Here is a 12,868-nt window from a genome sequence, read left to right as displayed (position 1 = left end):
TTGTATTCATCCAAAAAACAATAGGTTTTTTTTTTTTGGGGGGGGGTGACAAATTGTCCACATAATGGCAGATTTACAGATGGAGAGAAAACTACAGACTAAGTAGATATATTCTAGACTGCAGAATGTTCACAAACATTCTGCAAACAGGAATGGCAGGCGCTTTCTCAAAACTCTTCTAACCCCTTCCTCTGCTACAGTAATACAACCCACAATTATTTCTTCAGAAAAGTCACCCAGCATGTGCTGGATGGCAATGGTGTTACCAGCAGTCCAGTCTCCTCTTTTGTTACATTCTGCATAGGGCACCTACTGCTAGCCAAGTATGAGCCCTTTTTTATGACTCACATTAAACTGTTAGTAGCAGTGCTTTGGCTTCTTCCCACTTTTCTGTACCTACTGCAAGAGATTCTTATTGAAAGCTGCAAGTAATGCACAGTGAATCAGAGAGGGATGACTCTCCTGTGTTTAGATACCTAATCTGAAAATTAGTCATAGAAAGTCACCCTCATTCCTTGATAATTAAGGCAATTACATAAATAGATATTAATCTCTCTCAGAGAAGTATTGTCTAGCTTAATTCATTAAAGTTCTAATGCTTTGAGAATTTTACTTCAAAGATGCTATAGAAGTCCAGTGTCTCATGTAATCACTCCTCCAGCATTCACAGGTAAAAAAAGAAAAAAGGACAGCAGAGTTTTTTGTTTTACTCATATTTTGTAAGAAAGTAAAACTATCACAATGCATCAATACAACGTAGCAATAATGAGATGCAGATATAAATATTATCTTTATTAAGTTGCTTAAGAAGAAAAGCTGAGTGGCTTAGAGGATAAGGGACTGGGATTTCTTCTCAGAAACTCCAGTGGGAATTTAATTAGCAATCCACTGTTGAAACATTAACTGCACAATAGCAGCTTACTCTAATCTGTTCATAGAAGGAAATTATTTACTAGCTATCAATAGGACACCTGTCTTTGACAGGACAGTAAACCTCATACATACACATTAAATCCTGTTATTTTCTATGTTTGTGCCAATTTCAGCAAAGAGTATTTGGCAAGTTTTAGTCCTAACTAGGTACATCTAAGTATCTGTATTATTTGTCACATGTAACAATCTTCCTGTGACTTCCAATGCTTATACTGGAGAATGTGAAAGAATTAACAGATACGTGAAGCTACCTGTATTGGAAACATTCAATGCAAAGAAGAGATTCATACCGATGCTAAAGATATTGTACAAATACTTTGTCAACAGGTTAAAAGTTTGCATGTCCTTCTTGTTGTTGCTACATATGTTACTAAGCTCTTTTTCTAAAGGAACAAGTTACTGAAGCATAGACTTGTATACACAGGCCCACTTGTAATGAAACTCTAACAATAATTCGCCAAACTTGAAGCTTATGCATTGATGAGCTACATACAAGAAAGGTCTTTCTAATTTTATTTCTTAGGCAACTAAACCTCAGGCAGCACGTTTACACATCTTCTTTTGCCCACACTAAGAAGTTAAGCATTCAGACCACCTTTTTCTCAATGAGGAAGAGAAGAAGGCATTAAGTCTTTATCTCAATAGCCTGATGGCAAGCAAATTGCCATCCAGGTTAAGGGAAAACCATATTTCATTTGCTCCGTTCCTTCCAGAATCCATGTGAGTATGCACTCTGCAAATCTAAGTACAGATGATGGGCTGGAGATTATTCCTTCTTTTGTTCTGAAGCTAAAAAATTCCACTTTGTGTGGAATACTAACTATATCAACTCACAAGAAAGAACGGTACAAAATCTGAGTATTATTCATCCATGTTGAAGAAAACAAAATTCTGACCTTGCTCTGCAAATACTTAATATGAAATACTTCGATATGCACTTGCCTCTTCCTTCCCAGGAATGTTTTAGATGTGAATAGTGAGAAAAAAATAAGATGTATATTCTGCTAGAGAGAGTGGCTTTGTGATTAAGGCACTGAATTGGGTTTCATGAAATCTAGTTTCTAATCTAAGGTTTTAATCTAGAAATACCTGTGTAGTGGCTCTATACATGATCATTCAGTTTCTATATGTCCTACAAACTAAAGCTCCTACTTGTATCAATCATGGAGAATAGAAGAAAAGTGTATGCATATACTATGATTGCCCATTTGCACCCAAGTCTTGTTTGATATGGAGTAGAAGGAATTTTCAGTCTAACAATACAGCTGTAGCTTCTGCAGTAACTCTTTTCAAGGCAGGAGAAATCATTTCCGCTCAGTTCTCAGTTGTTACAATTTTGCTTATTTAAACTGTAAGTTCTGCAGAGCCAAAAACTTCTCTTATTACCCAGAAAATATTTTGCAAGAAACTGCACCCTGTATGACTGATCATTGCTTGAACCTGTAGATTATTTTGTTGTTTCAAAAAAAGCCCAGGCTATAACATCAGGCAAGTTGTTGCCATTTGATTATTTTTATTGTTGCATGCATGAAAGAAGGGTGATCTCAGTTCAGTTCACAATAAGCCAGCAGTCCATCAGAAAACCACAAATCCATTCTACTGGAATTAAGGATGATCATTTCCCACAGAGAGGTCAGGAGCCAAAAGGATACAGTGTTCTCAGACCTTGAAATTACTCCTCCAGGTAAGAGGAAGGCACGTTAGGAGATCTGTCTGTATTACACTTTTATTGGCAAAGAGGCTTTTATCTCCAAGGCTGATGGTTCTGTATAGAGACTCATTGATTTCCACAGCTAACCTTCCTTGGGCCTGAAATGGCCCACACTTTCACCTCCTGTTTTGAGTGAAGGTTGTTGTTCAATTATAACTTATAGAAGTAAAGGAAACTGCAAATTACAGAGTGCTGCTCTAGGTCATGTCTTAATTTTCATGGATTTCCTTTTTTTTTTTTTAATTTTTATTTTTATCACACCTTCTCTTACAATAAAATACTACAAATAACAAAATGAACTGAAGAAAGTGGGCACTCTTTCATGAACTTAATATGTATTAAGCAAGAGGTGATAAAAAATCAGAAGGTAAAACAAGGACAACTTCTAGTTTTACATAACTGAGTCCATTCTACTGATTGCCATTTAATTAATTGTATCAGAGGTTAAATAAAAGACTATTCCACCTGACCCTGTGAAGTACATGAAAAAGAAAAAAGCACTGAGCATACCATCACCTCTATTTCTTCATCATTTTCTATCTATCTACTCATTGCTGAACTACTCATATGTAACTGTACTTAGTATTTTACAGCGTTATATAGCTTCCTAGTTCATAAAATATTGATTTGGGTCTTTCATTCTGTATCTTTCTTGAACTTTGATCTTCCATAGTTAGTGTTGCCTTGATGAAATATTTAGAAGTACAACATTTTCCTTGTGAAAGGTAAATTTAGAGTTTTTATATGGCAGCCCATGTTAATGTGCTATCTCTGACACTCAGGAGAGCCAGGCTGAACTCTATCATGGTCACATTTAGTTGAAAATTGAGTTTGTAGAAATCCTCAAACCTTAATGAACATTTTTAAGGGTAAAAGTCAATTTATCAATTTACTTTGCCAAAGCAAGCAAAACTACTGCAGCATCTTCACAAATTTCATCAATCCCGATACTCAGAATAACGAAGCATTTTCTTGAGGTTGAGAATTGATGAAGACTCATTTAAAATCTCATGGATGAATGAGTTCAGTATCTAGGAACATGCAAGGTCCAACCAAAGCTTTTTCAAGGTCTGAAAGACTTGCAAGAAGACTTAAACCCACCATAGTTTCTCTGATGACTGGTATGAGTCTTATTAAACATTCAAGACCATCAAGTCCAACCATCAGCCCGACCTACTCAGCCACTAAAAACCATGTCCTTTAGCACCACGTTCACATGTCTCCTAAACACCTCCAGGGATGGGACCTCCAACATTTCCCTGAGAGGTCCATTATAATGCTAGACCGTTCCCTCTGTGAAGAAGAGTCCTCACTACAGCCTCCTCTCAGGTACTTGCAGAGATCAATGCAGTCTCCCCTCAGCCTCCTTTTCTTCAGACTAAACAGCCCCAGTTCCTGCAGCCATTCCCAGTAAGTCTCATTTTCTAGTCCTTTCACCAGCTTTGGTGCTTTTCTCTAATCATGCTCAAGCAACTCAGTATCATTCTTGTAGTGAGAAGTCCAAAACTAAACACAATATTCAAGCTGTGTTCTCCACAGGGGGACAATCACTTCCCTCCTTCTTCTGGCCACATTATTTCTGATGCAGGCAAGGATGTCACTGGCCTTCTTGGCCACCAAGGCATACTGCTTGCTTATGCTCAGCCAGCTGTTGACCAGCACTCCGAGGTCCTTTTCTGCTGGGAAACATTCCAGTCACTGTTCCCCAAGCCTACCTCACCACTGCATGGGATTGTGCACAAGGGCACAACCTGACACTTAGCCTTGCTGATGGTGAAAACAGATTAGTGACTGCACTGTTGAATGTCACATGATTAGATTCAGCCCATCGATCTAGCCTATCCAGATCCCTCTGCTAAGCCTTCCTATCTTCAGGCAGGTCAGCAGTCCTACCTAATTTGATGTTGGTCAGCAAACTCACTGAGGTTGCATCCAAATCACTGACAAAAATTTTAAATGATGCTGTCCCCAATACTGAGCCTTGAAGAATGCAACTATCTGATCCCAGCCTTTCAACTAGTTCTTCACTCCGTGAACCATACACCTGTCCTAGCCATGAGCTAGGACATGTCTATCTATGTCTGTCTGTCTCTCCAAGAGAATGCTGTGGGAAACAGTGTTAAACACTACAAAAATCCAGGTATACGACATGCGCAGCCTGTATCTTATCTGCTAAGCAGGTCAGTTTGTCATAGAAGAGCGGGTTAGTCAGGACAGACTTCCCTTTTATATGCCAGCTATTTCTGATCACTTGATTGTCCTACACGTGCCATGTGGTGACATTCAAGATGATCTGCTCCATAACCTTTCTTAGTACCAAGGTCAGACTGACAGGTCTGTAACTCCCTAGTCTCTCCTTCCTGCCTTTCTTGTAGACTGGGCTCATATTCACCAACCTCCAGTCAACTGGGAACGCCCTAGTTAGCCAGGACTGCTGGTAAATTATTGATAGCGGCTTAGCAAGCACTACAGCCAGCTCCTACAGTACTCTTGGATTAATTCCACCTGAACCCATAGACATATGAACATTCAAATGATGTAAAAGCTCACTTACAGTTTCCAGATGGATTACAGGAGCTTCAGTATCACTCCCTGTCACTGCCACTGTTTTCCAAATGAGGGGACTGAGCCTCATCCTCACCTTTCATCACTACCTTTCTCCTGACGTTCTATAAAGGATGGAGATTCTCCTTAATCCTCCTTTTGCTGTTGAGGTATTTGATTGATATCATAAACTCATTTTCATGTGATATATACCATTTGTGCTTATTGTATTGAGACTACTGGAATGTTATAAATAATCCGTTTAATTTTGTGTCATAAGAATGTTTAGATAAAAGAAAAACCAACATCTCAAAGAAAATCTGAAGGCCAACATTTATCATATGCAACAAATTCCATGCATTTCTTACAACAATCTTTGTTCAAAAAAAAATGAACAGTTTTGTTTTGTATTTTTACCTACTCTGTAACTTTTTAATGCAAGATTGTTCTGGTGCAGAAGAAATACACAGAGATCAGTCTTACCTTCTGGCTCCCTGATCTTACGTCCTGCTGCAGATTTCCGTAACACGCTCCGTCCTGAGTTGAACAAGCTTGCTAACTCATCAAGGGGACTGGTCAATGACCTTGAGTTTGTAGGGCTGTATGGAAATGAAGATGATGAATTAGAGTTCAGTCTTCTGTGTTCTGCTCTTGCCACCTTTGGGGAGTAAGGCAGTTTGGAGAATGGAGAAGGTGAACATCCAAGCTGAGCAGGGTTTGGTCTCTGAGGTACTTTTGATAGATCTGAGTTTGTACCTGTTTTCCCTGTATTAATCAGAAAACTAGCACAAGGCTCTGGAGGAAATGCAAAATGTGTGGAAGCCCGATAGGAAATAGGAGGTGGTACAGGAGGAGGGGGTGGTGGCAGAGGAGGAGGAGGTGTTGAAGGTGGAGTCACTTTGCTGGAAACATTGAACACAACCAAGCCTGGAGATGCTGGTCTTTCACTCTCTCCTTTTTGGCTTTTAGAGTACTGTGGTGATAATGGACTTGAGCCTTCTGACTGCACAGGGTATTTTAGGTTGGTTTCCAAGACAGGAAGCTTTTTAACTTCTAATGGTGTTAGAGGTGATTCATCAGAAGCAGGTGAACATGTGACAGGAGTTGGAGGAAATACAAGAAGTGGAGGCCTGTGAGGGAGCAAATTAGGGAAAGGGGCTGGAATGTCACATGAGTCTTTATAGTTCAGAGCTGCTTGACTGTTTCCATCCAATGTTCCATCTTCAACATGAACGTTTTTTTTGCTTTCAAACACCAGAGGAGGAGATCCAGTCGCTATTGGAATTATTCCATTACTGTTGCTTCCTTCTTCGGGGAGAAAATACTTCATTTCTTCATATACAGACTCTCCTTGTTCTGGGCTTTCTGCTTCAGCAGAACTGTGTTTCATTGCATTCCCTACCATTTCAATATACACAGGCTCATTTTCTTCCTCTTCTTGTGACATATAGAGACTCAATGTGCCATGCTGTGGTACATCAGCAGACGCTGCTCTCTGTACAGCTGCAGTGTCATAGCTACCTGGTTTGACTACCGTGCTTGCCTGCTTCACATCCCCGGGCTTTTGGCCAGGTATTTCTTCATAAGAGCCACTGAGTTTTGTATTGGGACTTCGTTTTGGTTTCCTGGGAGGTATTTTTTTCATGGTACTATAGTCATCACTATGTGGCCTTGGACGGGTCAGAACTAGGAAAGTGAAAAAGGTGTGTGTTATTAACAGATTGAAATTAATTTTTTCTTACACAGGTCTAGTACTTAAGCTTTCAAATCTTGCACATATAATTTTACCATTAAAACCAGTTACATACAGAGGAATTCAGTCAAAAGTACACATATTTCAATGGATAAAATGCAGAACTTTCAACATTCCAAACCACAACCTTTTGTTGCCTGGGCATACACTCTGCTTTGGTAGCCTCTACTGTCACTAAAACTATCACCCAAGGAGATATTTTTTGAATCCAAATATTCACTGCAAGGTCTGTAACGCATGGAAATATGTGCTTGTTATTCCTTTTGCCCCAGGGGAGAGGATACAATGGTGTGCTTTTAACTAGGAGTTTCAGCATGGCACTACTCTGACATGCACGTTATCATCAGTAACTGAAGTATCTGACTTTTATGCAGTATATAAAATTCTAATTATAGGCAGATATTATTCCTATCTCTGCTTCTTTTGTATTGCTGGTGTGGAAATAATTTTTAAAGTTAGGGAATCACATAGCCTAGGGGCAATTCCTCAACTGAGTATACAGTTAACAAAACTAGATGTCTTTTCACAGCCTCCAGGCACAGATGGAGTGGAGATAATAGATACCGATCATCAATGGGTGATTAGTCTTTTAAGATAAAAATTAAATGGTGAAAATCAGAGCTGGTTTCAGACAAAGACTCAGGAAATACATAATACTAGGAAAATGAGCACAGCAGGGAAACTGGTCCAATTGTTTTGCGAGTGCATAAGCATTACTGCTAAGACCACACAAACGTATCTAAATTGTCATTCTTTCAAAAGCTCTGCTAGAGTTTTTTGGCTCAATCAATCATTTCTTCCAACACTGTGCACAGAAAGCCTAAACCACTGCAGAAATCCGTAATCCACAGTGAGCTAGTTTAAAACTACTATACTGGACACACATGAGAGCTCACCTCACTTTACAAGGAGCTTGAAAGAGCAAGGTAGAGGTTAGGAAAATGGACCTGCATCTAATAAACTGGGCACGAGTAATTATTTTGCAAGAGAGAAGGAGCTGCAAAGCTCTGCAGCCAGTGTGCAGGCATAGAGAATGGTTACATGTAGCTTTAAACCCAGACTGAAGAGTCTTCCTTGGTAAGCTTAGAGGATCCTTTACACGAAACAGGACAAATCAGGCTCATCAAGGAAAAGCAGGATGTCTCCCTTCTCTTCATCTTCTACTCACACGCTTCAAATGTGTAGGAGGACAGAACAATTGAACTCAAAACTGGACTTAATGCACAGTAATGCACGGCAACTCTTTTGGTACTTTCACAGCGCTTTCATTCCAAACAAAAAATTCACCATAAGCAAGTTGTGGCACAAACATAAACCCCTGAACGCACAAGTTATTTCTGTGAACACAGAGAAAAAGTAGGAGAATGTTTAATGTTTAACTTGGTGAAATTCAAGAATCCAGCATTCTGTATTAGCAATGCAAGATATTCTAGCAGTTTAAAAGGTGAAAGAAAATGGTCAGCGGGATAGAATAGCTGGGAGCTGACAAAGATCATTTGTCTCCTGAGGGAATTCTGCAAACAGGCTCAGGTTGTTGACAAACGAGGCCATTAGAACACATGAGCAGTTATTTGCTGATTTGGACCAAATGATAAATTGACTACCTTTATTTACTGCCACTGAAATATTTCACGGAGGCGGGGCTTTTCAAAGGCGCTTGACCATGTTTAGAAGGATCAAAGCGGAGGGAATAAATCAATAACCTAGAATAACTTTTGTGACGCTTTCCCCCTTTCTGCCTGACCTTCATTAGCGGCCTCCTTAGAAGCCGCCGACAAGCAAGCACTGACAGCCTCATAGGAAGCGCTCAGCCGTGTGTTGGGGTCCCGCTTGGGTTTGGGAGGAGGCTGTTTCCGTGGCGACGGCAGGCTGCCGCTGTCTTCCATGCTGAACACTGAGTGCAGGGATGGGGACCTGATGGACGACCCGGCCACAGAATGTACCAAGCCGTCCACCGCCATGGGGACGGGCACGGAGCTGGAGTGAAAGTGCTTCGGTGCCCGGTAGCCGGCCAAGCTGTCCTCAGGGAGCTTCCCACCCTTGTCTTCAGCTCTGAAAAAACACAGAGGAGAGGCCCAGATGCATTATTCAAGTGGTAACAATGAACCTGTTCATGCAAACATAACAACAGCTTTTTGGTAAACAGCCTCCCGCCTCCCCTGCTGCGCGGAGGGGATGTGTGTAGTAATCTCCTGACAAACAAATCCAGATCAAGCTGCTAGCTTTCCTCCATTTCCTGTTTCATGATAAATTGGGACACTGGCTCTCTTTTCACACAGATGCAGCTTTCCTTAAGCAGTTTCACATTGTGGATCAGACGCTCCATGAATGAATTGTTCACACTTTGATTGTTGCACACAATCAAAAGCTGCGTTTCCAATCTGAATGATAATTTCTGGGAAATCCATTTTAATGGAAAGTTACTGAGGCAGCAAATGCTGAGCCTTTATCACTATTTTCTGAAAAGACAACAATAAATTCTATTTAGATAATGCAAATCTTTAAAATATTAATGACCCTTTTAACCAGCTACATTGGCTGCCTGAATGATTCCACCTAGATATCTACATATCCTCCTGTGAAGGCTTACTTGATAGCTATCCTTTTAAAGATATTAATTATGACATTATGCTTAGTTACTTCAGTCATAGCTTTGGACTTTTACTTATTCCATTTTTTTTTTCTATTTCAATATGTATGGAGAAATGATGTTTCTCAGCTGCTTCCAACAAACTGATTTTCAACAGAAATTCTTCAAAAATTACACTCCTCCAAAAAATCAGAAAGTTGAAAACCTTTCAGCTTGGAGTGGCAGCCTATTAGATAAATGTCCATACCATCATTTTACAGAAAAACTGCTAAGCATTTGTTTTTTTTTTAAATTGTATTTCTGCATGGCAGATCACCAGCAGGGCTGGAACTCATGTGCAGGATATAGCCAGCTGCCCATGTAGTAAATGAAACAGCTAAAGATGAAAGTGTGGTGCTCAGTGGATAATTTGTTTTCACTGTAATGTTTAATTACAGTCTTTCCGAAAAAGGCACTTCCTCCAATATGTAATCACTGGGATATTTGAAGATAATTAAGCAGATGCACTGCCATTTTCACTTTAATAAAGTCACTGACAAAAGCAATGAAAGCAAAGGCAGTTGTTCCAGATGAGAATTAAGTTCCTATGGAAAAGTAAATATTTGTATGTCCAGCAAGTTACTAGAAGCTTTCCTGCTCTTGATACATGCCTGCTATTAACTGCAAATGCTACCTTTACCCATTCAGGTGTCTGAGAGGAAAAGATCTGGGACTCCAATTCTGGGGAAACACTCTCCAACCATTCACTGGATTTGCAAAACAGATACTCCTGAGAACTCTGATGGGAGCTAAACAAAAAAGCTTTCATCTATTTTTAAATAAGAGGAAAGAATCCTCTTCACAATCCATGTAGTTCATTGTATAATCAGGATTTCTTGGGCTGCCCCTTATTGTATTTTAATGCCTTCTTGGCCGTTTTTCATTATTTTGGCAATTTCCCCATGCTGAAATTTTCAGTTAGATGTGTTTTGCTTTTGTTTGTTTGGTTTGATGAAAGTTCAACTATAATCTATGTTTCTTCAAATTAAAAATTTCTATAAAAAATAAAGGCTTCGGAGGCTTGAATAAGTTCCTATAAAGCTCAGTCTGCCCAGAATAGGATTTACTGGTGTCCTTATGTTTCTGGACTTAATTACCTGCTCCAAAGAAAAATAGTGTCTAGCACTGATTTGGGTTGAATACATACTTGAAAATGCTTTTGCAATTTTCACATTATGCCCAAGTCATTTATGTGACTTTAAAAGCAGGGAAGAAAATCATAAAACTGAAGAAATGCTTCAATTCCTTGCTATCCAACGTAGAATATATTTTTTCAAAGCTAAGATATCTTACCTTTTGTGGACTTCTTCTGGTCTACTTCTAGCCTCTAGCTTTTCCCTGTGGTAAGCAGCATTCATTTCATTGCGAATCCGGTCATTTTCTCGAGCAATGTCAGAAGCATTTTGAATGACCAAGGCATCATATGTTTTCAGCCCCATATCCTCAACGGTCTGCAAGAAGCCTTTGACTGAGGTGATCTCTTGCTGTTTGATGCTCATCTTCTGTAGCACACGCTGGCGCGCTAGAAATCCTCTCACAACTACCATAACAGAAGAAAAAATAATGGACCAATGAAAGACAACTAATTAATTAGTGAATAACAATATTACTGTCTGTTCTGCTGTAAACATGAGTAAATCAAGTCCAGTCAACATCTTGTATGAAGAATGAAATAAATGTACGTTGCATACAACATACAAAAATGGATGTGTCTGTTTTATACTGCCAGTGCTTAAAACAAAGTATGGCAGCAAATTCATTCACAAATTTAAGCTACCATAACTCAAAAGGGTTACTTTCGCTGAAAGTTACTTTTGTTTCCATTACAGCTGGAAACTTGGATGTCTGATGCAGAATGCAGAAGCACATATTTAAAAAGGAAAGGTCAAAAGATCATTTGTTTTAAAATAATACCCTGAGTAAATGATTATTGCATTGAATACAGTAGAAATTGAAAGACTGTCTACATCTGATCATCTTCAAACAGTATTTTTGATATTTTGTTGTACCAAAAACCAGAAAAAAAACCCCAAATAACAGATCTTTTACTGAGAGCTAAAGACTTTTTTTGCTCCTTTTCTTTCAGCAGAAACAATTAATGCACATTTCTGAAATGCTTCTGTCACATCAGTTCCATTTTTCAGCTTAAAACTTTCATGTACGTTGCATCACCCTTACATATCTGCTAGGCCTATTTTTTTTACACTCTTTGTCAGCCTTACATTTTGGTGTATCTCCTGTAGTGGCTTTCTGTGCTACTTTCCTAAGCATGTATATGCAGTACAACAGTTTCTACTCAACCTAAATATTGCCTCTTCCCCTGGATTTTCAGAAGTACCCAGCTGATTGGAAACACAAGGGACAGGGACTTCTGCGGCCATGATGAATCTGGCACCAAATCAATGATTCTACATGGAACCAGTGATGTTACTATTCCTGGGCATGTGTTCTGGCTTGGGAGGAAAAGCTATGCTAAATAAATGTGTTTTGTCTGTGAGTTTGTTTATTTAAGCTCCCCAAGATGATGTTTCTTTCCAGGTCTACAATAATTGCTGTGTACCTCACAGAGAAGAACATGTTTTAAAATTATTTTCTTGCTACCTGAAATATTGCAGATTTTCAGTAGCTCAACTTATGGGTGACCACATAACAAAACGGGTCAAATTTCATTATTCCTTATCACGTTTACCTTCATTTTGGTCAACTCGAATTTCTTCATAATTAAACAGGAAGTAGCCTGTATAAGATGTTGATTTGAGTTTCAGAGATACTAATGAAAATATTAAGGTTGTAAGACAGAAATGCTACCATGTATAGGTTTTTTTAACCAATGTAATTCAGTGTCAGACAGGAGCACTTCTGAGAAACATTAAATGGCAGTCAAATTCAATTAATCAGAAGGAAAAATGTAGACAGAGAAAGATACAAGTAGCCTTCTATGAATGTAAGATGATCCTGAATAAAATAGATAGACAAATTGAGGGCAATGAAAGGCGTTTTCTGTCACCTTCTATGTCCTCACCTACATATTTAACACAAGATTTTGTTTTTACTTTCTAGAGATGCTCTGTGCCTGGCTGATAAAATGTAAGAAAGGGAAATGTTCATGTACTGATCCTGCTGTCATCCAAAACTCAGTGGTTTTGGAAAAATTTAGATTCATATACTTTGGTACTATCTATAATGGACAATTTTGAAAGTTTACATTTTTTATAATCAAAGCCAGTTACACCAATCTCCAGAGCTACCTTGTAGAATAAAATCTGATTTCTTAAAACCTGAAACATTAATGCACTTA

The 12,868-nt window shown here is 38.9% G+C and overlaps 1 protein-coding gene across 3 annotated transcripts in view; it reads right to left on the bottom strand.

Annotated features, from left to right (window-relative positions):
• The window catches only part of MYO16 (myosin XVI), a 363,109-nt gene that overhangs the window by 37,071 nt on the left and 313,170 nt on the right, over nt 1–12,868 (bottom strand). For all 3 annotated transcript variants that reach the window (XM_021415119.1, XM_021415129.1, XM_021415137.1), the window contains 3 exons: nt 10,864–11,110; nt 8,686–8,993; nt 5,672–6,874 (listed from right to left, as the gene is read on the bottom strand). In XM_021415119.1, coding sequence (XP_021270794.1) covers nt 5,672–6,874; nt 8,686–8,993; nt 10,864–11,110 — 1,758 coding nt within the window. The remainder of the gene's footprint in view (nt 1–5,671; nt 6,875–8,685; nt 8,994–10,863; nt 11,111–12,868) is intronic.

This window comes from Numida meleagris, chromosome 1, assembly GCF_002078875.1.
Source record: "Numida meleagris isolate 19003 breed g44 Domestic line chromosome 1, NumMel1.0, whole genome shotgun sequence".
In the NCBI taxonomy this organism is placed as follows: domain Eukaryota; kingdom Metazoa; phylum Chordata; class Aves; order Galliformes; family Numididae; genus Numida; species Numida meleagris.
Note: the sequence above shows the minus strand (reverse complement) of the source record. Positions and strands in the feature narration are given on the sequence as shown.